A 26,307-nucleotide genomic window follows, 5' to 3' on the forward strand; every position below is an offset into this window, starting at 1 on the left:
ACAGAGCTGGTGAAACACCTCAGTCATATCCTAAATATGCAACCAACTTTTGTTTCTAAAGCCTCTTTCTGTTATTATCACCTTCTAGCAGCAGAGACAGGGAAGATTCCCTGGTGTCCCACAAGCACTGCGTTTTAGGAGTGCAACTAGGAGGCAGTGGCCTGCCAGAGCCAGGTCACCTGCGCAGCCAAGTTGAAGGGAAATGAAAGTATCATTAGTTTGGTAGTCGTAGGCCCATCCAAATTTTGAATTTCTTTTGTTAAAGAAGTTGAGAACACTCCTTGATGGACATGTAAAAGTGATTATTATAAACATGAAAAGTCTAACGTGAGTATTAATAAGCCATGTTATAACATCCATATAATAATATTGTATATGAAATGAATATACGTTTTCAACAGCTGGGAATTACAGGTATTGCCCCCTGAGAATACCCCATAAGATAAAAAATCAAAATGAATGGGTTATAGTTCTTCTTTCGTTATACTTTTCAATTTGAGTAGAGATCACTTCTTATACTGTTTGTATTTTCTAAGTGTCTAGAAATATTACATATGTAGTGCCCACTTTCTTAATATTACTTACTAGATGGTAAGGAAGCAGAACAGTTTTGAATAAGAAATATGTGGACTGAAACTATACTGTGAGATGGTTGCCATGCTCCTGTGGTCCCCATAAGACTCATGGACAGGGTCCAGCAGAAGTACAACCTGTGTGAGTGTGGTTGGTAGGGTAATAACATGGGTTTAATAATTGGTAGTTTAGTTTGAACATTTCACCTAAAAGGTCATATAGTACCATACTGTTACATTGCAGAATTACATGCTTATGATCGTGCAATCAAAGAAACTGTAATAGGACAGGGGCGTTATTTGTGCCTGCCCATGTACATGAAACAGAGACAACTCCCGGAACAAGGTTTCTGTAGTGTTTAGAAACAATCGCAGCTTGGGTCCACCCTGTATTTTAAACCCTTGCTTCAGAAATGACTCATTTTTTCTTCATCTCCATTCCTTAAAGAATACAGTATTTTACATTCTTATTTATGATATACTAGACAGTTTATATATTAGTATTGCATATCATTGAAATGAATTGAATATATTCATTATGATTTGCACATTTACCTTATTCCGTTATTTATGAATCAAATGGAGACTTTAAATTTGGGTTATAAAGAAGGTGTACATTTTTGTCCTGATAATTTATCTTCAATATAAATGGAAATTTGTATTCTTTCTTTCACCATCACCACCACCACCACCACCACCCCCAAAACAAAAGAACAGTGACTTCTAGTGGTTTAGAAGCTAAAAGGTGCTTGTTTTTTGGATCGGTGATCTTAAATGTTCGCTATCTGCAGATGCATAAAATGTCCAAGTCCCACTGATAACTCATGGATAGTCATTGTTTTATTCTGCCAAGGAAAATATTAAAAATGATAGAGCTACTGCAAATATCACATACCACCCTATCATTATCACTATTATTTCCTGAAAGAAATGACATTTGAATATGAAGTTGTAGGGAAGAACAATCTCCAACTGAGTGATAGTCTCTAAAAGGGAAAATAAGCCTAGCTAAAATGGTCTATCACAGACAGCGTCTTCTCTCTCTCTTACCTCCGTTATCATCTTTTTATTATAATTATAATCATCACCATCAGAATCATCATCACAAACTATGTTTGCCAAGGACTTGAGAAAACTGATGACTCACAGGGACCAACATTTAGAATTACATTTAAGATCATTAACATATGTAAAAAATGCTAAAATCCCCAATATAGTAATATCTCAATCGTTTGAAGAATACCCCTCTGAAAAATTTAATTTCTCAAAATGATGCCAACAAGCTAAAAAGAAAACAGCGTCAGCTGGGGTTCAGACCCATGTGGATCACAAAGTAGAGATGTGCTCACTCAAAGTGCATTTATTCCCACTGATCATATTCTTATTAAACATTTAGATAGAATTTTGCTTTTTAACTCACTGAATATTAGAAGAGTGGAATACAAGATGCAGAGAAGTGACGAGTGACTGTGATGAAAATTTTTTAACAAATTATTTTTAAATATCTATAACTAAGCTCAGTAAATCTGGCAGTTCATGTTCACTTTGTGTAGGAAAAAAGACTTGTAGGTTTTTATTATAGTTTCTGAGTGAATTAGTGCATGATACAACATTGATATTTTAATCATAAGTCCGAGTTATGAAGAAAAGTTTAAATTGTATTCTGTGCATTCAGTGTGAGTATTCATTAAAAATGAATACTCAAATGGTTTAAATGAGTCCTTTCTAACACCTCAATATAATGCTTCAATTGTGTGAAAGAATTAAAGTAAAGTTGGCCAAATCACACACACAGGATGTAGTGGGAATCTCTCATTTCCTGTTGATACCGGTCAACACTGCTTTGGAGAAAAACTGGAAGTATGTTTTCCTAAGACACTGTTTTGGCTATACATGGGTCCTAGACAGCAGATTGCAAAAGCAGAAAGAGAAAGCTAATCAATGTGCATTTGAAGCTGAGAAAGATAACAGAAATAGTCCTTTACTGAAATCAGTAGCACAATATTAAAGATAGTCATGAAAACCATGAAATGTTCCAGAAATAAAGTTCATACAACAAGGGAGAGATGCTGCGTCTGAAATATCACTTTGGGTCACTTGGGAGTCTTGGTGTGAGCAAGAGCAAAGTTGTGGTAAATACAGAGTCCTGAAATACAAGCACAAATTCAAGGTGCTGGGGGCTCAGGTGTGAGTTTCCTTCTCAAGAGCCAGTAGCAACCATATACACATAATAATGGCTCCTTGGCTTCCTCTGCATTCTGACATACATTTCACTTTCACTAACCATAGCAAGAAAAAAAAGGACGCTTTTTAATGAAAATGAAATCTTACTAGCTTGTAAGAAACTGCAAACCCTTGCTGCTCCTGGGTATGGAGTTTAATTGCATAATTCTGAATCATTAACATGTCAAACGCCTCCTCCCTTTCTTCCTTGTTTCCTATCTAACTCTCTTTCCCTCTCTCCTTCTCCCTTCTCCTCCCTTCTCTCTTTCTCTCTGTCCCTGTCTTATCATCCTTTTCCTTTTCTTTTCTCATTTCTTTTTGTTTCATTTTGTTTTCTGTTTTTCTCTCTTACCAGCTTCCCAATTCAAAGAATCACAAAGGGCCGGAGGCACACAATAAGGATGTCTGTGAAAAACTATGTTTCTAAGATTAGCACCTTGCAGTGGGGTATCATTTATAGCACCTTCCAGTTTGTACTCTAATTGGTGGTACTTCCAACATGGGATAATGAGTTGGAAATTAGCACCGTAATCTCCTATTTTGCAACCTTGACTACCTTGCATAGTCAGCAATGTTCTGAATGGACTAGGAAACACTCACAGTACATTTGCAGTTGGTTTAGTGGAAGACTCATACACATTGAATGTATGCTGGAAAAATCATAACGTTTCAAATATAAGAGTGGACTTTATGTATTCAAGAAGACTTTATTTCAACAGAGTTTACATGGATATAATAGTACCAGGAGGATGTTGTGTTTATTATGCACTATGGCCAGCTACTCTTAAAATTGAACTTTATTAAGATAACATTTACATACAGTATATCCCATTTAAATATACATTTTTAATGGGTCGGATCAGTGTGGGGAGGTGTGGAAGGGGGAAATGGAGACAGTGTACTTGAAAAACAATACAAAAAATAGAACATTACCATTATGCCTAAATTTCCTTTTGCTGTTTTACAATCTCTACGATCAATCCCCAGCCCATGTAAACTACTAACCTGGTTGCTCTTTCTATTCTTTTGTTCATATTTTTGTAGGATATTATATTAATAATATTATGCAAAATATAGTTTCTAGTGACTGGATTCTTTCACATGGTTTAATGCATTTGACATCCATCTACATCACTAATATGTTTCAGTACTTAATTCTTAAAAAAATTACTCAATGGTATTCTAGTGTTCCGTTTCATGGATATACCATGATTTGTTTATTATTCACCAGTTAATAGACATGCAGTTTTTTCCAGCACTTGGCTATTATGAAAAAAGATGCTCTAAACAATAATCTACACATTATATTTTCTCTTGGGTAGATTCTTACAAAGGATTGCCCTTTAAGGCAGTATGTATATGCTTATACTATGTTGCCAAGTTGTTTCTCAAAGTGACTGCACTATTTTATATTCTCACTCAACTTTTTTCAATCATCATTTTTCATGGGACTATGATAATCTATCTGTTTGTGTTCTATTTCTTCTACTGAAGAATTGGAACCAATAATCTTGATGTAGAGAGAAAAATAACTGAGGTTTTTGAGTTACTGATGCAGGCACTGGCTCACAGTGCCTGCAGCCTCATGGATGAGATATGAGACAAATTCACATGCACTACCAACTCCTGTGGAGGAAAAGAGACTGTACAGCTACTCCCTCAAGGGGGGAGCACCTCAGAGCAGCATGGCCCCTCTCTCAAGGAGAGAGTGCCCCGACCCTTGCCTGGACAGGGTTTTACTGGGTTTCAATTAGCACAGGAACACAGGTAAAGCTCATTAATCATTGTCGGGCAGTAAGGATCAAACAGTAGATGGAATACAAAGAACTATTAGGGCTTCTTCTGAGTCAAGGTCTATTAGCTAAAAGGCTACAAAACTTTGGGAAACAAACTCATTTCCTGCTCAGACCTTTATCATTTAACTAAGAGCATTCTTAGCAAAGCAGGCTTCACAGGATTTTACATATTCTTTCTCAGGCCTGATCACCTGGAAGCCCGCCCTCTGTCATTGTTTTAGGCTTAAGTCAGGCAGAGGAGGCAGATAGCCAAGGAATTTTTAGAGACTTCTCTTGGACTCAGGGGAATCAGGCTTTGTCAAAGCTGAGGGGCGAGGGTCCATCACCCCCTTTCTCCATAGGCCTCCAAGTCCTTCCCTGGGGCCTCCATGTGATCATGCCTGACTTAGGTTGTTCCCACCTTGGGGAATCTTACCTGTCATTAGCTAACTGATCAAGCACTGGCAGCCAGTTATGGAAGAGGGAGCAGAAGCAATGCTCCTGCCAGGGAGATAAGCTTTGTCTCCTTAGTGGCTTATGGTCCTGAGGTCGGTCACTCAGCCTTAGCCAAGCGGGGGTTACAGCTCCTGAAACCAGGCAGGGCAGTTCCCAACAAGCTAGAATGTTTGAATTTGGGTTTATTCTGGAAAAATGGAGTCATGCTCATCTACTGTAGTTTACCAGAATGTATCTCCATGTGGTAGCCAAACGTGTCTGCTGAGATTCCTGTTACAAGCACTTTTACATCAGTAATGGCTCTCTGAAAAAGCTCATCCTTCTAAAGGGCAGGCACCCTTAACCTCGAGGTCTTGGCACTCTAAGCGTTTCCTCACCTCCTGCCACTTTTGCTTGCCACCTTCTCCTTGAACACATGCCAAATACAAAATTGGCCATCAATTTAAACTTATTCGTATTTAATCTTCCTTTAATAAATAATACAAATAAGCAGAGAAAACTGAGGCATACAATTGCAGAAATGCATTTAGCATTTAAAATTGGGGTTCGGCAGCCCAGGTGGTGTGTCTCACTTGGTTGGGTGTTGTCCCAGGAACTGAATGAAAGGTCACCAGTATGATTCCTGGTCAGTGCACATGGCTGCTGGCCTTCCCGAGGGCATGCACAGAAGGTAACCAACCGATGTTGCTCTCTCCCATCGATGCTTCTCATCCTCTCTTTCTCCCTCCCTCCCCCTCTCTCTAAAACTCAAAAACAACATATTAAAATTAGTGTTGGCCATGTCTAGGTGACTCAAATTCTTTAGATGAGAAGAGAAAGTCATTTTCTTTTAATGTTACCTTTTAAAAAATCTTTTGTTTGTTTGTTTTTTTAGCAGGCTTTGGTTTTCTCTCTTTGCCTAGAATAACTGGATGTCCTGCTCCTGAAGTGGAGATTAACCTTTTCTTTTTCATTTCCAAAATCACTGGACTCTTTTCCCTAGCAGCAAATTTCATTTTTGTGACATTTGAAAGAATTGTAATCATAGATTTTGAAAATGTAAATGAAACTAAAACACTAATCCATGTTTCTGCTCTTGCAGTCAAAAAAAATCCAAGCCCAGCTGAAGGAGCTCCGTTATGGGAAGAAGGATTTATTATTTAAGGTGAGCATCTTTCTCCCCCCACCCAACTTGTCAGCCCAGTTTGTAAATTATTGAAAATACGATTGAGCTGAAATTTCCAGATGTTCACACAAATTAGAGTTGTATTCGACTGTATTTAAGATGTTCTCATTTTATTACCTGCTTAATTAATGGAGATGAATGCAGATATGGTTTCCTGGGTACATTCTTAATCAAAGGCCGGCATCATTACAAAGTATTTAAAGTCCCTTTGTAACCTCCAATTACTGGAATTCAGCATCGAGGAGTATTATCTTCTGGAATGCTTACGCGAAGGAGAGCGTACACCCAGTAAGTGTGCAGAGACAAGGCTCACTGGTAACCTGCACTCTTAGCGTCCAGAGAGCCTTCAGAAATCTTATTACTATGAAGGGTTTTCATAATTAGTTATTGTTGTTTGACTTTGATTATTGATCCTTTTCTTTCTTTATAAGACATTAAGTCAAAACCTCTGCATAGTTATGAAACTGTGGAGTTTCATACTCCCAACTGTGGGTGTGATCGTAAATAATACCACCACACCAAAGAGATCCATTTGGTAATCTCTGGTACCTGGTAATGTCATCGTTTATGGCAAAGGGGGCTTTGCAAATGTGATTAAGTTAAAAACTTTGAAATGGGAAGATGATCCCAAATTATCCAGGTGGTTCCTAAATATAATCACACAAGTCCTGTCAACAGTGAGACAAAAAGGCCTAAGTGAAAAAAAAAGTTGTGTGAGCACAGAAGCTGGGGGAGGAAAGACAGATAAAAGATTCCTCCCTTATAAACTCCGGAAAAAATCAGCCCTGCCAACACATTCATTTTGATCCCATAAAATCCATTTGACTTCCAGCTTCCATAACTATAATAGGATAAATTCGTGTTGTTTTAAACCATGTCATTTATGATAGTTTATTATGGCGGCAAAGAATAACTAAAGATAATTTATTTTTATCTCCTTTCAGCACAGGAAATAAGAGCCAGGTGTCCTTAATTGTTGTGGTTATGATACATTTGCATAGTCAAATGCAGTAGAATAATAGGATAATAGGCTCTTAGTTGTAGGAACAATAATTTGTTTAAATAAATAATAAGTACAAATTATTTTGTGTGCAATAATTGCAATAATTGCAATAATTTTCACAATGGTGATCAGCTCAAGTTGTGTCAGTTTGAAAGAGGTATAATTCTTCATTTTATAGAATAGTTGAAAAATCCTGTAATTTTTTTAGATGGAAACTGTAGAAGAGAACTTATCTCTTCTTTGACACCTTCACTTTTGGTGTAGAGTCACGAGAAGTCATTCCTGTTATGTCAACCAATACTTATGAGATACTCGTTCTGTGCAAAGCACATTATACTGCATGCTCCCCCATAAATACACCCCCTGCCACTCCATTCCTTTGACCTCAGTTGTAACAGGGCATTCCCCAGGACAACAAAGACACTGCTCATTAATTATCATTAGAGCTTACCAGTCCGTACTTCTCAGCACTCGGCACATTGTACGAAAGAAATAGGTAAGACAAAGGTCTGAAACACAGGACATTTGCCGGTCTCACTTTAATCTTTCATTCTGAGACTCCTGAGATCTGGCTATCTTAACCCATGCATCCAGCTTTTATTTAGCTTCTTGCAGTCATCAGTAATAAATAATCACAATAGAAAACGTGTGTGTGCTTTTGTTTGCAAAGAACTTTCTGGTTCTCTGTGGATTAGTTTAACTTAATATCAGGAATGTGATAGCACAAATTCAAGTTCAATAGAGCTGGTAAATTTGAACTATTAGACAACCAGATTTATGTAAAGATAGAAATTCATTTGAGACTTTTAAAATCTTTTGAATTTAACTTCTCAAATTGAAGAGTTATAGAAAGGTAAGTTGGGAGAAGAAAATGAGGATGTGTACTAATGTTCAGTGATTTATTTCTTTGTAATATGCCAATTACAAAAAATTAGAATTGTTGAATATAGATTAGTAATTTAATAATTACTAATTAGTAATTTATACTAATTAGCAATTAGTATAGATTACCAACTTTCAGAAATTACTAAAATGTTGGTTTGTTGAAAATCTTTTTGACTTGGAAATGAGACATTTTATATAAGCCTTATTATTTCATGTAATTTTAGGAAGAACACTTGTGTATGAAATCAGGTGAATTGGGTATGAGTAGACAATGAAGTTGTATTAATTAGGATATCCTCAGATTATACCCTTCCCCAACAGCTGTTTAACAAAAAGTTTTTTTAATAAGTAAAATAGCAAGATGTTTAGAAGCATGAGAATATTATAGCTTGTTCAGGAGCTAAGCAATGTCAACAAGAACCCACATTCTCTCTCTCTCTCTCTCTTTATTTTTTATTTCTATTTTTCTTCTTTCCATGACATGATCCTCAATTTACTAACTTATTCTAAAATTTGACTCCTCCTTGTGATATGATAGTGGCTAAAGATCTCTAGGCTGCCCCCCTCAGCTGTGTACAAAGTCAGAGTTTAGTGTTGCAATTTTTTAAAAAGGAGAGAAAAATTTTAAGAAGCCTTTCCAAACTTCATCATGTATTCATGCATAAGTGAACCCTTAGTGTTTTCAGCTTCTGTTGGGAACGATTGTCTCTTTTTTATATAAGGTAAAATGAAGGGGGTTACTGACACCAAGCAACAGACAGTTTCTGCTACAATGTAATTATCAACTCATCTTGATAGCAGTAATGGTAAACTCATCTGATTTGCTTTCTACTATAGCCACAATATACCTTTAGGTCTTACATAAATGCATTTTAAGTGAATGAATGAATACATGCATGTAGACATATGTATGCACATATACACATACATATGTTGATGTATCAGGGCAGTAGACAGTAGAAGCTGATATATTTAACCATAACAATTTTGTCACCACAGAAATTCACCTATGAGCCTTTAAAAATGAGCCCACAAAAGATTTTGTGTCCAATAGTTTCCCTGAGAATTTGTCAAGTTCTAAATGGAATTGATGGGTTTGGTAAAGACAGACTTTAAAAGAGCAATGCCTGTTGGCTGAAGCACTTAAATTTTATTTTAAAAATAATGTCATGTGCTGACAACTGCAAGGCATGTTGATAAATTGTATCCTTATTAATGTTGGAGAGCTGGTTTTTGGCTGGGGAAAGCTGCCAACAGTAGTGAAAATTCTCTGCTAAAGGAAGCAGCAAGGCCCTGCTGACTGTGAACTGCCCGGGACTGGGGCTACTTCTTATCCTTCTCATTTGCACTTGGCACTGATAGTCTCTGGAATACATGCTCTTCATTTTGCGGTTCTATTTTCTTCTGCATATACACTCCTTTTCTACTCCAGAAATATTATTTTTTATTGTAGGCAGGTGTCAAAAGTGTCAAAAGGTATAAAGTGAAGAGATAACATTTAAAATACCAACACTAAGAAGAAACACAGTACTTTGAAATATTTCAATCTAGTTGCTTTAGGTACAATAGGCTTTGTGATGAATATATATACACATATATGTATATATTACTATATATTATATATCCCACTTTTCACATAATTTTAAAACATTAAAAATCCTTCAATTATAGTTGTGTTTCATAAAACTTTAAGTAAAATTTTCCCATGATATCTACATGCCAAAGTGGCTTAAATAGGCGAGGATTCACATGTATGTGTGGGTATTATGATTTCAGTTTACACTATGATGAAAAGGAGGTGGGAAGGGATTAACCAAAGGATGTCTGTGCACAACCCATGGACACGAACAACGATGCGGGGATTGGCTTGGGAAGGGGAGAGGATGGGAGTGAGTGGGACTGGGGAAAGGGAGGGAAGTGGGAACAACTCCGATAGCATCAACACTACAAATAAAACTCAAAAAAATGAACAGAAAAGAAACAGAACAATATTATTTTTAACTTGAAGTATACTTGGTTTTTTAAATGTGTATTCTGGTGGTGTTTTATACATTTCTTTCTTTTTTTAATTGTTGTTCAAGTACAGTTGTCTCCATTCTCTTCCACCCTGCCCCCACCCCAGCCATCCCCACCTCCCACCCTCGATCCCACCCCCCTTTGGCTTTGTCCATGGGTCCTTTATTCATGGTCCTGGCAACCCTTCCCCCTTTTCATTCCATTATTCCTTCCTACCTCCCCTCTGGCTATTGTGAGTTTGCTCCTAATTTCAATGTTTGTTCTCACCTATAAGTGGAACCTAATCAACAAAATGAGCAAGCAACATATAACCAGAGATATTGAAATGAAATATAGTTTTATATTGAACATGTATCTAACTAAAATAATTTAATACAATTATTGAAAACTGTAAAATGCTAAGTAAGGGTACCTAGACACATTACCTTTTTCTTTGAATTTGGATATTTTATAACTTTATTGAGGAATAATGACAAACATTATTGTACGTATTTAAAGGGCACAACAGAGTGATTTTCTGTCCACATATATGGTGGAATGACTACCAAGATCAACATAATGAACATATCCATCACCTCACATAGTTAACTCTTATTTTTTGTGTCCGAGTTGAGAGTGATTTAGGTCTGCTCTGTATTAAAAGCTGTACCAATTTACATTCCCACCAACAGAGTGTAAGTGTTCCCTTTTCTTCACAACTTTGCCAACATTTGTTCTCTCTGTCTTTTTGGTAATAGCCAACTTTGAATTGTACACGATCCTGCTATTAGCTGTAGTCATTATGCTGTGCACTCGATCCTCAGAACTTGTACTTATAGACACAAATCTGTATGCTCTGATGCCTATCTGCCCTGTTCCATTCCTTCCTGACCCGGGCAGCCTCTACTTTCTCCTCTGTTTCTATGAAATCTCCTTTGTGCTTGTTTTTTTTTTTTTTTGGGGGGGGGGTATTTGTGTGGGTGTGTGTTTTAAGGTTCCACACGTTCCACGTATAAGCCATACCCTACAGTATTTGTCTTTGGCTGATTTCATTCTGATGACCTTCAGATTCAATCATGTTACAGATAGCAGGATTCCTTTATTTTTAATGGTTGGATAATATTCCACTGAGTATATATACCCCATTTTATTTATTCATTCTTCCATCAAAAGACATGTAGGTTGATTTCGTATCTTGGTTCTACTGAATTACAGTACAATGAGTATGGCTATACAGATATCTCATTGAGATATGTACACAGAAGTGGGGATGCCCAATCATACGGTATTTCTATTTTTAACTCTTTGAAAAACTAGCATACTATTTTCCATAATAGCTGTACCAATTTACATGGCCACCAACAGTGTATAAGAGTTCCCTTTTCTCCACACCCTCATCAACACTTATCCCTTCTCTTTTTGATAACAGGACTGGCATTATATCTTGTTGTGGTTTTGCTTTACATTCCCCTGATAATTAGTCATGTTGAGTACCTTTTTTATATTCCCGTTGGCCATTTGTATGTCTCATTTGAAGAAAATTCTGTTCAGGTCTTTTGCTAACTTTTGCATTGTATTATTTGCTTTTCAACTATTGAGTTGTGTGAGTTCTTTATATATATATTAGATATCAACCCCTTGGCAGATACCTGGTTTGCAAATGCTTTTTTTCCATTTGTAAGTTACCTTTCAATTTGTTGATTGTTTCCTTTCAAGTACAAAAGTTCTTTAGTCTGATATATTCCCATTGGCTTATTTTAGCTTTCGTTGTTTGTGCTTTTGGGTTCTTATGCAAGAAATCATTGCCAAGAAAACGTCAAGAAGCTTTTTCCCTATATTTTATTCTAGAAGTTTTATGGATGCCAATCTGACACTTAAGTCTTTCAACCATGTTGGGTTCATGAATGGTGAAAGAGAGCGGTCCAGCTTTACTCTCCAGCGTGTGTTCGCCCAGGCCTGCCACCGCCATTTACTGGAAAGACTGCCCTTTCCCCATTGTGTATTCCCCGTGTGCTCAAAAAACATTGTTTACTCATTGCAGCACACACTGAGCATCCCATTTTGCTTTGTCCTCTTGTACTTATGAACTCGTTGTTGATATCTCATCCTTAGGTTTCAAAGGATGACTGGACTTTTTTTTGTTCCCCATATTCATTCTTTCCCTTACATTCCAACATTCTGAGACATTCAATTTGGATTTTTTCTATTTGTTTCATGGAAAAAGACTATGAGAGACCTACACAGAAGGATGCTGGATTTGTGACTGTTGCTCTTACTTACTGAATAAAATTAATTTAATAATGCCACATGCCTTTCATTATTTGAAATAAAATAGAAAAAATTTAAATCAGTGCTTATATGAATTTTTTTAGTCGAATGATAAAATCATGTCTTACGACATTAATTTACGTGAAGTTAATATCACATATGTTAGCATTTTATACTGACCCAGGGCACTGTTTCATTTGATCTTCATTACAGACCCTGAGGCAGTGCCGGGTTCACAGCACAATGAGTGAATTGAGGCCTTGAAATATTTGACACCCAAAACCACCAAAATACTTACTCTCTAAGCAAATGTATTAACCAATGGAAACCACCACTATTCTGTTCTGTGTGTTTATTTTAAATGCAACTGACTTGCTGGAGTGTTATGATCAAGTCTATTGGACAGGGATGCGTAAGTCAGTCCTTGGATAACTGTTAATGTAACATTTATTTATACCATTGTATCAAAATGCTGGCCTATTTTGTGATTCACCAGCTGTATCCTTTTTTTCCTGACACCCAGCCATCAAAATGACATGTGTTTTCCTTGGTATTTCCTGTAGAAACCACATGTGCTCGACATGCTGTCTCTGCAGCTGTCTGCTCCTGCAAGCAGAAATGTCCCTGCCCGAATTTCCGTGTACGGCCACCAACAAACGTCAAATTACTTCTGATGACTTCAATTTTGTGAAGCAGTGGCCCCTTAATTTCAAACCCTTGTGTCAATTAAGTATAATTTTTGTACATCTGTCTCTCATTAACTGACATTTTTCTCATTTACATGATAAACCACTTTAATGAAAAAAGCATTTTCAATGCCACTTGCTATGTGTCAATCCATCTCCAATTAAACAAGCTCCGGCCCTGAAAGTGTAGGCACCTTGCAAACTTGGTGAAAGGGGTTATTCATTGTGTTTTCTTATGGAATTCAAAAAACTTTGAGGTTTTCAAAACACATCCCTTTGTACCTCGACATAAATGATGAGTTTAACCGGGGCAGGTCATTCTGCCACCTCAGCATGGGTCGAAAAGACTGCACTCAGAGAAGCGAAGGGGGTTGTCTGAAATCACAGCCTTAGAAAGATGCGGAGTTTAATTCTAATCTAAGTCTGTAACTCCACTACCAGGTTTGCCCTTGTTATATTTCTATTTTGTATCTAAGAATGATTTATATATTTCAAAAATAATTTGTAATGCACTCAAAGACCTGACTGGCAAAAATGCATACATGGGAATATAACTTAGTGACTTAACAACGTGCTCTCTGTTGGTAACTAAATTCAGTGCATTTCTTTAAAAACATAATTTTTATTTCAAAAATAAGGTGCTTTCAGTATTGAATTGGCACTTGTTTGGGACAGAGACTTCTTTTCTGGCTCCCCATATTGTTGTGATGTACTCTAGGAGTTTTGAAAACTACTGGATGAGGACATGCTGTCTGGGAGAAAACTAATTGACATTGTCTACGTCAACCTAACTTTTCAGCCTTGTTGTAACTAAACAAACAACAACAACAACAACAAAACAGAGGTTTGGCTGCCTATTACCACAAAAGCCAAACTGGTGAGGCAGATGCTGGTGCCAAAGGAAAGAGGTTACATTCAGGTGCTCTGTGACATGGGAAAAGGGTTGACTCCCTTCTCAAAGACCATCTCCTGTCTCAGCCATGGAACAAGTCCAACAGTCCTCGGCAAGGCCCAGAGTTCCTGCTTCATTTTAAAGTGCAGTACTTTGGAGCCTGCAGGCAGCTCCTAAGTGGCCACAGACCCCATTCAGGTAGCTTTGCTTGTTCCCAGCTCTGTCCATTTCAGCTCCCTCCTATAGTGGGCCTGTGGAGTAGGCATGGCCATGGGCCAGGCAGCTGCCACGGATGTATGGTCACATGCTCCTGGGTGAGAGAGCACACAAATGCAGGGGCTAGTGAGTCACCAGATAGATAGCAGAGAGTGGGGCTCCATCCTGAAGACTTTGGGCCATGTGATTATTTAGGCCACATGGTTCATGGAGAGAACTGGCGAGTGAACTATATGAGTTCCCCTGGGATTCTATTAGTTTAGGTCTGGGGTGTAAGAGGTGCTTTCTCAAAATGACCAATCAACTTCCTAAACTTTTGCATGCTTTGAGTAGATCCACCTCTCCACCAATCCCTTCCTTCTGCTAAGCTAGATTGACAGGCCTCTTTGGTCCAGAACCTCCTGTTGCAATCTTGACTTCTATGTCTCATGAACCTGCTTTCACCCAGTACTACCCTCAGTCTGGTACCAGAGGGAGTCGGGGAAGGGCTTCCCTTTCTCTTTCAGTATGCTGCTAGGTGTTCATGCAGTCAGTGTGAGAAACCCCCCCTGCCACTCCCTTGGCTGATGGAGGAGACTTCCTGGCACTCTGACTGTTTTACGGCAACATTGTTGCTTCCATGCTAAAAACACAAAAGCCAACTAGCCTCATTTATTTTTAACTTTTAAAAATATTCAACAGATAATAAAGTACATAGACAGGTTTTTAAAGGAGGCATATTTCTTATCAGAAATCCTAAAAATTTAAATTTTTTAAAGATTTTTTTAATCTTTAGAGGAGAAGAGAAGGAGAGAGGGAGAGAAATATCAATGTATGGTTGCTTCTTGTGTGTCCCCTGCTGGGAACTGGCCTGCAACCCAGGCATGTGCCCTGACTGGGAATCAAACCATGATCCTTTGGTTCGCAGGCCCTTGCTCAATCCACTGAGCTACACCCAGGGCCCAGAAATCCTAACACATTTAAATTTAATAAATACTTTTTCTCCAAAAAAAGAACATTGGGAATATCCCAAATACTGAAAATCATGAAAATATGATACCTAAAAAGCAACCAAACCTAGAGTCTTAAAGTGACTTATCTACAATTGTGCAAATTCAATACACATTTCCTGACTTCAATCATCTGTCGAAAATTATTGATTAAGCAGGTGTTTCTTGTGAGGCACTGAGCAAAGTGGCTTTTTCATTTGACCAAAATTCCTGATTCCTGATTTAAATTAAGTGGACACATTAGGTGAAGACATTGACTCCGAATTTTGTCAAAATTTTTATAGTTTGTGTATGGCAACGTTTGGAATCGGAGTTTGTATAAATTATCAGATTATCATATTGGCTATAAGCACCCAAACTTAACAGGATTTGCTTTGAATACTGACTTTAACTTTCTACTGTTCTAAGCTCTTTTAGGGAATGGTAAACAGAGCTTTCTCTGGCTAGTATTTGCCTCACTATGCTCGTTCCAAGTTTGCCTTTTTATTTCTTACTCTGTTCACTTATTAGAAAACTGAGGTATTTTCTAATTTCCACATTATTGATTATGCTAGAAATAATTTTTTGAAAATACTTATAATCTTAACATTTTAAAGTGTTACCATTTTGACTAAATTTACCAATAATTCAAGATTTTGAAAAAATAGCATGGCCTATTACGTAGGAAAACAAAACAATTTAAATNAGAGCTTTCTCTGGCTAGTATTTGCCTCACTATGCTCGTTCCAAGTTTGCCTTTTTATTTCTTACTCTGTTCACTTATTAGAAAACTGAGGTTATTTTCTAATTTCCACACTATTGATTATGCTAGAAATAATTTTTTGAAAATACTTATAATCTTAACATTTTAAAGTGTTACCATTTTGACTAAATTTACCAATAATTCAAGATTTTGAAAAAATAGCATGGCCTATTACGTAGGAAAACAAAACAATTTAAATGCATTTTAAAAAGTGAATACCTTTGTGTGTCCCATTTTGCATTCTGAGCCTATCCCACGTCTTGCTAATTGATGGGTCACAGTACTCTTTCTCACTGAGCTTGTATCTAGCCTCAAAATTATTCCCATTCCGCGACCTGAAGCAGCGCCCCAAAGCTAGTCACAGGTGGTACTCAATACAAACCTATCTGCCACCCCTGAATGAGCTTTCTACAGTCTGCGCATATGAAGCCTCTCTTCAGTCTCTCGAAGGCTACTCTTGCAGGATTTGCTCACTATTGTCTTACTGTTCCAGGGAGTAATAATTGTTATTTATCTGCAGACATGGTAAATACATAGTTCATAAACTAAGGAATACTAAGAGAATACAGCACGGGTGGTCATTTTAGTGCAGAAAATCAAAATAAAGACATTGACTTTAGACCAACCCTAGGACCTTTCTCCCCGGCTCTGAGAGGGTGGGGTGAACCTTGAACTGCTGACCTCCCTACCAACCACTTGTCCTACTTATCTTGTTGCCTGAGTGTCATGGTGTAGCAAGCTGTCCTCTCACTGAGAGGAACCCCCAACCTTTCTAGGTTCAGCTGACTCTGCGTATTTCCTTGCTTGGCACATATATAGGGCAGTGTTGCCATCATGAGACTGTTGGGGAAATGACGCTGTGAGGGACTGGCTAATTCAGTTCCAAGCACAATAAATACCAACAAATGCACTGGTTTCTTGGGTCCTATATACTTCTATTTTCAGCACATTAATTTTTTTTTTAATGTGAGACATCTGTTTCTTCTGTGCACACTGCAAGTTCAAGGCTTGTTCCTAAGAACTCACCTTAGGTTTTAAACTGTAGATTAGGCATCATGGCCTGTTGTAGAATTAAGTTTGAGCTCCTTGGAAGCACTGCTCAGGATCAAGCTGCATCTTCAAGTAGCTTTTCATCTCTAATTAAAGTATAGAAACATTACACTAGTGTCTCTATTCTGAACATTTTCAATGTGAGATAATAAGAAGGAAGAGCGAAGAAAATATACAGCAATTTTACTCATTATACAATTACGCTTTTAAAAAATGCCTTGCTTTCCATGTTCTTGAGCTTAATGTTGGTGCCAACTATAATTTCAGAAAACAACAGCAAGGTATTGTCCACCTTTTGCACATTTTAGCAACATATTTAGATGCTCTCATGCTCTGCATGAGAAATTTCTGAGGCATATTTGTGAATTGACTCCATTTATTTCAGTTCACATATCATTGTTGTTCCCCCGCTACTAGGGTGTTTATTAACAACAGCCTACAAAAAAAAAAGAAGAAGCTAATTACTTTCAAAGTTAACTGCATAGAAAGCTGCTGAAACAGACACAATTCAGAGAAATTTTAATGAGAAGCGTTCTCCATAGTTTACACAAAGGAATGTGCAGTTTGTGAAGGCAAGAACGGAATCCCGGAGTAGTATCTCCTGGGAGTCTTTCACTATGGCAACACTACCACTTAACTATTGCCCTTAGTAGGTCTCTTAGAGAAAGATTTCAGCATTCTTAGTCTTTCCACCATCGTCATTTGGACTGAACAGACCCCATTTGAGCAACACGTTCTATCGAGTTATTACGTGCATTTTCAGGAACATAGAGCCTTCACATGAGAAGGGTCCTGGAACACTTTTCATTCTTGTCTCGTGCATGGTCTTGGTTATTCTCCCTGCCAGCTGTGCCCCTGATTATAGATGTGCGGTGACTAATGTTCACAACATTCTGATGTGGGTTTTTTCCTTTCTTACAACATTCTGACTGTTGGAGAACCCCCTTCTCACTCCCAATTGTGGGTGATTTTTTTACATGCCAACCTGGTTCCCACAGACGTGCCAGGCTCGTCTCTCTAATGTGTTTCCCCACGGTCTTTTGTTGTTGTTCTTGTTCCTTCTCTAGTCTTGGACTCCGTTTGCCTTACCTAGTCTCTGTGTCTACTCTTCTAACGTCCTTTCAAAAGGAAAATTGGAGTTCATGATGTAATTGATTTTTAAGTCCTAGAAACATTGTGGCTTCAACCAAGGGTGGAACTCAGTTCATTACTATCAGTGAAATAAACTGGAAAGTAAAGTGGGGTGTAATATTTGGATAGGTAATAAAAAGTATTCCCCTGCCCTGAACTCATGCTCCGTAGCCAGAAGCCAAAATTTAGTCAGCCACACACATCTTTCTGTTTTCTTCCCAGTTGCATAATCTCTTCTTTTATCAGTCCCAAGTAGCATATCTTCCCACCTTGCCTCTAACCACGCTACTCTGCACCCAGAAATAGAAATGTCAAAGTTTCCTGAGGCTGAAAATACCCATACAGGTTATAGTAAGTGATATGTGGAAACTCTATGAACATGTTTCGGATAAAATCTTTTTGCTTAGTCAGTACTTCTTGCAACAAGTTAGAGAAGCCACGGAGCACAATTAAGAAGCACCTCCTAGGGGACCCCGTTGTGCATTTGCTGCAAGAAGAAGAAAACAAAACGAGACACTTCTAAAAAGACGCTTTTGCAGCTTGAACTAATCTGTATAAAAATTCTACTGACATCAGTCCTAAGCATCATCTACTGACTATTTCATCCAGTTTTTCTTCCTTAGTAGATGTGCATTGAGATGGTAAGAAGACATACAGTTGCACTCAGGGCCTCAGGGGTCTTTATCAGCTCTTCTGAGTACCTGGAAACTGAGCTAAAGGGGTCACTTAGCCTTGTTGGGTATCACTCCCTCTGCCAGAAAACTATGAATAACATAAACACACATACTTCAAAGTTATTTAGCAGGATCAAATGAGATTAATATGCAGTTTCATATTTTACACACATTTCATTATTAGTGAGCTGATTTTTTTTGCAGAGGATAATTTACTTCTCTAGGTAATAGCAGATCATGTTATCAGACTCTAAGCAATTGTTTTCTTAGTCACATTACCTCATACTTTGCAGTCACAGGGTTGTGTAAAACCACACTCCAGGGCCTTTCCCCCTTTAAAATATAGAGCCACCTTGGAAGCCAGGGGGAAGGACGGTACATCCCCTTCATTTCGGGCACATGTATTTGTTTTACTCATTTGGAAATGAATGAAAAATAAGAACTGTTTGGAGAGAAAAATATTTCATTTCTGTTAGTACTTATATGATAATCAAGGACTAAGGCCATGATAGCTTTACAGAAATGAAATTGTTGAGATACATATTTCCTGATAAAATGTTTATACAATTACTTTAACTTAAAAATAAATTGATATAGAGACCAAGAACTCAATCGTTTCTTAACAAAATTGCTGTTGACCATTGTCTGGGAACAGAGATACCAAAGATTTCATTCTCTTTTCAAATGGCTTGAACACATTGTTATTTGTGGAAATAACATGAAAGTTGTCTCTAATCTTCGACAGATAAGAGGCCTTTGCTATCATAATTTGTTTTTATCTTGAACAAACTTGATAAGCTGATATAATAATGTATTCATTAAAATCTGTAATTTTTTAAAAAGTAATATTAAAAGCAGCTATCTGAGTTCCCTTCTTTTTTCAAATTAAACAGAAAGGATATATTGACTCAATATGATATCACTCCCCCTTTCTTCATTTACTGAATTTATTTTTCCTTCAGATACATTGTTGATAATGGTGATTATATAGTTCCATTTACACTTATGTGAGCCCTTTTATATGCAGGGTGCTTGGATTTTAATGTTACATTGGTCTGTATGAGCCCTGTAGCAACCAAGTATAGGCTTGGACATTTTCTATTCAATTCTAGCTGTTTTAACAGTAATCCCCCATTTCCTAAGGATGTTCTGGCTGCTGTTCATAATTGTACCACATGTAGGGAGCTCCTGTGTACCTCGTTACCCTAGAGATTGCTGGCTCCGGTGGTCTACAGGCCACACTTTAACTTGTAAGTTTCTAGGTATTTAATAAATCTGACGTGCAAGGTGGTGTGTTTTTTTTTTTTAATTGTAAAATACTGTAGACAGGGTGTAGTCAAAAGAACCAGCATTTATAATCAGGTGGTCTGAGTTCCCTTTCAGACCTTTCATTTAACTTGCTACCATTTCATTTGCATATAGACCTCTGAAAGGGAGTATTTACGCTTATTATTTAATGTCCTTCTTCCCCCACCACAGCTGACATCTTGCAGCACATGTAACAAAGACAAAGCTGTGTGACAAATTGCTCTGCTCTCTGGGTAGTAAGGGACCCAGGCTAGCTTACAATTAATTTTATTACCACATGGCAAGTGTTTCATGAGCATTTTGTCTTCCTCTCTTGGGGAAGGGGTCAGTGAGGGGAGCCTCAAAATTTAGTAAACTTTGGGACAAGCTTCACGAAGAGTGATATTGGTTTAGAACCTGAACGCACTGCACGGAAGACAGCATTTGCTAGGTACTCGGTAAGTATTTGTGGAAAGGAAAGGGAGCATGGAAGAGTACATGAGAAATGCTGTCTTTATGGACAAAACAGCACAGTCTAGGCATAGGGAGGGTTGTCTGAACATGCATTGCTGTTTTACAAACTGTCATAGGATGTGCTGGAACATATGGTGGTGCATGTGGAAGGAAGCAAGAGAAAAGATTGGGAAGACAGCTTGTGCCCAACCGTGAGAGACATTGATGGTGCTGTGAACAATTTTTAGGAAAAAAGTTTCACTGTTTTTTGTGGATAGTGCTTCTCTTTGTTGGGGGAGAAAGGTTCGAGTTACTGCTGGCTTGTAGATGAAAACCAACCTCCCTGTCTAATTCGATCGCCTCCCACTGGTCCTGAATGGGTTATCTTTCTAGCCAGTGAGGCAGATGCCAACAACAATTTAACACTATGCAGACACTTCTGACTGATCAGGAAGCCTGCAGTTTCTGGTTCTGTTTTATTCATGCATATTTTTATTTATTTTTTTTACCAGTTATCAACTTAAATTTCTTTTGCCTTTAAAGCAAATGAAGATCAAAATGAGAGGGAAAAGGAGGTCGATGTGTAGAAATATACTCAGGAAAAAATATCTCCCCCAAACACATCACAGTCTAATATTTTTGTATGCATTTTAATAAGCAGTTTAATGAGACTGGAAACTGTATTGCTGCTTAATGGGGTATACGAGTTTTCTCATTTAAAGACATCTCTTAGGCTGTGGAAGGGAGGCAGACTTGACTATTCTGAGTAATAAAGAAAAAATGGGAGCCCTAGGGTCGGTATTACCTGTTTTAAATGTTTATTGAGCCTGTATTTTATTCGAAACGGGTCTTGCCATCTTCATCTCTAACCCATACCAGAGGCAGCACTTACCAGCAGAGGCTCTGGATTCAGATCTCTCCATTTAACACTGTCAGGTTCACTACAGGTCTGAAGGGTAGAAAACACATCTCTTTGTTCTCACCTGTAAAATGGGATAAACGTTAGGTTTTATATCATAATTGTTGGGTTTTTTTTTTTTTTGAGAATCTAATGATGCGACACAATGAAAATATCAACTTACAGTATTCCGGTACCTATGGATGGCACAAATATCAGCGATTATTTGTCCAGAAACAAAAAAAAAATTTACTTTTCTTTGATCATAATATGGATAACCAAGTTTTTGTGATTCTAAAAGAAGCTGGGATAGAACCCAGGCTCTTCTTACTGTAAAGGAGGTATCACATAATCACTCTGAGCTCTTTTCCCAACGATGAAGTGGGAATTATCACTACACAACAGAAACGGTGTGTGTACAGATTGGAAATGTGAGTCAGCAGCCTAGTGGGTACTTGGCTAATGCTGGCTGCCTTCATCTTCTCTTCTGGATTGTTTTTTCTATATACATGCAAATAGAACTAGACGGATAAACTTATCCCCCTTTTTCCTGTTGCTTACNAGTATTCTGGTACCTATGGATGGCACAAATATCAGCGATTATTTGTCCAGAAACAAAAAAAATTTACTTTTCTTTGATCATAATATGGATAACCAAGTTTTTGTGATTCTAAAAGAAGCTGGGATAGAACCCAGGCTCTTCTTACTGTTAAGGAGGTATCACATAATCACTCTGAGCTCTTTTCCCAACGATGAAGTGGGAATTATCACTACACAACAGAAACGGTGTGTGTACAGATTGGAAATGTGAGTCAGCAGCCTAGTGGGTACTTGGCTAATGCTGGCTGCCTTCATCTTCTCTTCTGGATTGTTTTTTCTATATACATGCAAATAGAACTAGACGGATAAACTTATCCCCCTTTTTCCTGTTGCTTACAGGCAAGCCTGCGAGAGGATTGAGAGGAACTGTTGTGTTTCGATAAGAGGGACATAAATGTAACCCACAGGGTATATCTCACTGGGCACATGAATCCGCTCGTTATTCAGGGGAAATATGGAAAGTCCATTTCCTTCCCACACTGGGACGTGAAGGTGCTGTGACACCCTGAGGTGCTGACTAGCAACGCATTGTATTTCGTAATTCTACCAAGCTTTCCCTGATACCATAACTGGGTTTTACTTTTTGTAATGCTGATAGGATTTTCCAAAACACTGATAGAACTTTCATTCAAAATTTTGCACAGTAAATTATATTATTTTTTATTTTCTTATTTTAATTGCTGTTCAAGTACAGTTTTCTGACTTTTACCCTCCTCCCAGCCCACCCCCTAGTCCTCCCCACCTCCCTCCCGATTCCGCTCCCCCCGCTTGTTCTTGTCCATGTGTTCTTTATCCTTGTGCCTGCTCATTTCTTATTTTGAAGTTTTATCTGGTTAGTTTCTGTGTTGAGGGAAAAGTACATTAATCATGGACTGTAATTGCACAAATATAGAGAAAGAGAAAACAATCATTTTGTTTCATTGTAATTTATTTTCATGTATTACTTATTAAGTGAAAGTTGACCAACTGGTGGGTATGGAAACATACCCCAGGTAATTAATATACAATCTCTCATGCCATTTAATCATGTGTTTTTACATAAGAAATCCATATAAATCTCTTTTGATTAGAAGCATCTAGCAATTCTTTGTTCTTACATCATGACAGTCAAATACTCTGAACTTAGGGTATAAAAGGCCCAGAAATCAATCCTGAATTTGTCACCAACTAGGGTAAATTTGGGCAAATTTTAACTGCAATTTTAACGTCTTCAATGTGTAAAATCAGAGCATTCATACTTTTGTGCAATACCTACAGGAGAATCAAATGCATTACAAAAATTAGCTGTTATTATCCTCCTCTTCTGTCATTTTATTATCTTCTTTTTTTCAATCAGGGAGAATTCCTTCTCCTGATTCTCCTCTGCACTGTTCACAGTGCTCTGTGCTCAGCTGTGCCATTCTGCGTCCCAGGGTGGGTACCTGTTTGGGTACCACCTTGCCTGACAGAATCCCAAGCTCCTGTTTTGAGGGAAGTTCATCTAATATTAATTCATTCTAATTTATTTAATCCAAAAGGATTTGTTGAGTTCCACCCTCTTTGTTTTAAGTATCTCACCTATATATACGCCATGAGCAAAAATAAGTGAAATGTTTTTCCCATTCAAAAATGCCCACAAATCATAACAGCAACCGCTATTTTATTTATTTAGTTAGTTATATGTATTTATTGTTTTTTAAAGATTTTATTTATTTATTTTTATTATTTTTTAAATTTTATTTATTTATATTTTATAAAATAAAATAAATTTTATTTTATTTATTTAGAGACAAAGAGGAAGGGAGGGAGGGAGGGAGAGAAACATCAGTGTGTTGTTGCCTCTCATGTGGCCCCCACCAAGGGACTCGGCCTGCAACCCAGACGTGTGCCCTGACTGGGAATTGAACCGGCGACCCTTTGGTTCGTAGCCTGTACTCAATCTATTCAGCTATACCAGCCAGGGCTATTTATTTATCTTTAGACAGAGGGGAAGGAAGGGAGAAAGAATGGGAGAGAAACATCAGTGTGTGGTTGCTTCTCACGTGCCCTCCACCAGGGATCTGTCCCACTATCCAGGCATGTGTCCTGACTGGGAATTGAACCTGTGACCCTTTGGTTCACAGTCTGGTGCTCAGTCCAGCCAGGGCAGTAACTATTATTTTACATGTTTAGTACTTGGCAGGCAATGTGGTACTAACTCACACATGCGAGATCACATAATCTTCACACAAAATCTTTAAGGCAATGATTTCAAACTTACATACGCCATGTGAAGACTTTTTAAATTTCTAAAGCCCAGAAATTAAATGACTTAGCCATTTAGTAGGTATAAAGCTATTAAATTTTTAGCAGCCCTCAGCCTTTTAAAAAAAAATGTCCAGGGATGGAGCAAAGACATAAAACACTTTTTGAAGCTTACCACTTAATTTCAATGTAAAGAAAAATGTGGGAACTACGGCTTTAAGGCCAGTTCTACTTGTATCAACCACAGTTTGCAGGCAGCTCTGTGAGATGAAGTCACCGACTCCAGGATCCCTGCACCCAAACATTATTTTACACAAATTTCAATTAAGTAAAAACCTTTAAGTATGTGCATTTGATGTATGCATGATTATCCATAAACATACTTGTAAAATATGCATATGTACACACCTAAGAGACTGCAGAATGTGAGAATTGATACAGAGTAGTGAGGAGGAATAGTGGAAAACCCAGTATCAATTTTGGGCATGGCTAAAGGTGTGGTGATATGGATGAAGCATTTAAGACAGATTTTGAGGGAAAGCTGAGGTCTCAACTGACTTTGGAAAGTTCATGCAGGTGTAAACATTGGGGTTGTTTCTGGGGTTTGGGGAGGCAGATGGAGCAGCACGGTCAGACAGCCCAGTGCATGAGAGAGCATGGGGGGTTTGAACTCGGCAAAGAGTGAAGAGAGACAGTAGTGACCTGGCTACAGCTGAGACCTGGGGTCAGAGAGGCATGATGTGCCTAAGTCAGATATTGGAGTGTCTTCTATTTCATGATTGGGGCTTGAACTTTGCTATTTAGTACTGTGCTGAATTTCATGTAAGGTTAACAAGGATAGATCACCATTAATACACATTATGCCCATTTCTACCTTTAGCAAAGTTTTGATTTTGAGTACACTGCTGTGGAAAGCAATGAATGCCAGTTCTCTTTAGATCTGTGCAGTTGAAACCCTAGTCCTTTGCAAGCTGGAAACCACATTGTAGCATTAATTGTCAGATGTCACTGGCAAGAAGCACATTTCCCCGAATAGATTCCTATTTGCGGGTTCCAGAGATTAGCAATATAATTGGATGTCAAAATGCATTCTTTCTTGCGTCGTTTTCCCCTCCTCCCTGCTGTTTTCATAATGGGAAAACCTGAAAGGAATGAAGCAGGTGATCTTACTTATCTCATTCTGGAACTCAGAGGCCTACAGTAAGAGGCAGAAAAATGTTTCCAACATGACTGCACATTTATTTATAACCACAGAAAAAGTGATTGTAAAATATTTCTTCTAAATATTGTTCTACATCTTTCCATTCTCAGTGTCACTTCAGGCTTTCCATTCCCGAATTACTGGCAGGGCTTGCTGCCTTCAGTCTTTCATTCCCCAAGCCATCTTCCTCGCTGTCAAAAGAAGGACTGACTGTTTAAGTATTACATTTTGCCCATTATTCCACCTCTGAGCCCATCGACACCTGCCCATTCCATCTATAGGACTAAGTTTAATCTCCTTAGCATGGCTTGCAAGGTTCATCCCTTCTGCCTCATGCACACTGAACACCAAACCATCGCAGGTTTGCCTTCTTGCAGTTTTCCATTACTTAAATCCGTGTTTTTCTTGTTTTCTTTTCCTACCATTTCTTTCTAGCATCTCTTCATTTGGTTCATTCTTAAGACTGTGTTTTGAATTACCTGCAGAGCTCATCGTGCTTAAGGCCTGCCTCGCTCCTTGGGCAGAACCTGTGTTCCCTTCCCCCTGTGCTGGCACTGAGGACAACTGCCTATTTCTTCTTGGGTGGCAGGCACCATGGCTCTACACATCAGCACACCCAGCAGTGGTAGCATCTGGTCTTCTTAGCTCGGCTCTCCCTAAGCAGCCTCCACCTTATGAGTAATCGAAGCAGGTGGTGGAGGGGCGGGGATCAGGCCTCAATATGTTTGCTTTGTCATACACCAAATAGACCTTTCACTGAACAGTCCTAAAGGAAAGAAGATCTCTTGGCCTGCCCCTGACTCAGTGAAACCATAGCCACAAGACGGGGAGCTTAAGGGAAGGGGACCTACCTTCTTGGCTTCACTCTCTCAAAGTAGAACACTCAGTTTAGAATTTCTATCGCACAGAGTTAGAGAGGATTA

At 38.2% G+C, this 26,307-nt stretch overlaps 1 protein-coding gene across 3 annotated transcripts in view; it reads left to right on the forward strand.

The window, feature by feature from the left end:
* Positions 1-26,307, forward strand: part of LUZP2 (leucine zipper protein 2) — a 382,927-nt gene that overhangs the window by 298,248 nt on the left and 58,372 nt on the right. For all 3 annotated transcript variants that reach the window (XM_037040408.1, XM_037040406.1, XM_037040407.1), the window contains exon 7: positions 6,108-6,170. In XM_037040408.1, the coding sequence (XP_036896303.1) occupies positions 6,108-6,170 (63 nt within the window). The remainder of the gene's footprint in view (positions 1-6,107; positions 6,171-26,307) is intronic.

The sequence above is a fragment of the Sturnira hondurensis genome, unplaced genomic scaffold, assembly GCF_014824575.4.
Source record: "Sturnira hondurensis isolate 20B ecotype Veracruz unplaced genomic scaffold, ASM1482457v3 Scaffold0002638, whole genome shotgun sequence".
Classification (NCBI taxonomy): domain Eukaryota; kingdom Metazoa; phylum Chordata; class Mammalia; order Chiroptera; family Phyllostomidae; genus Sturnira; species Sturnira hondurensis.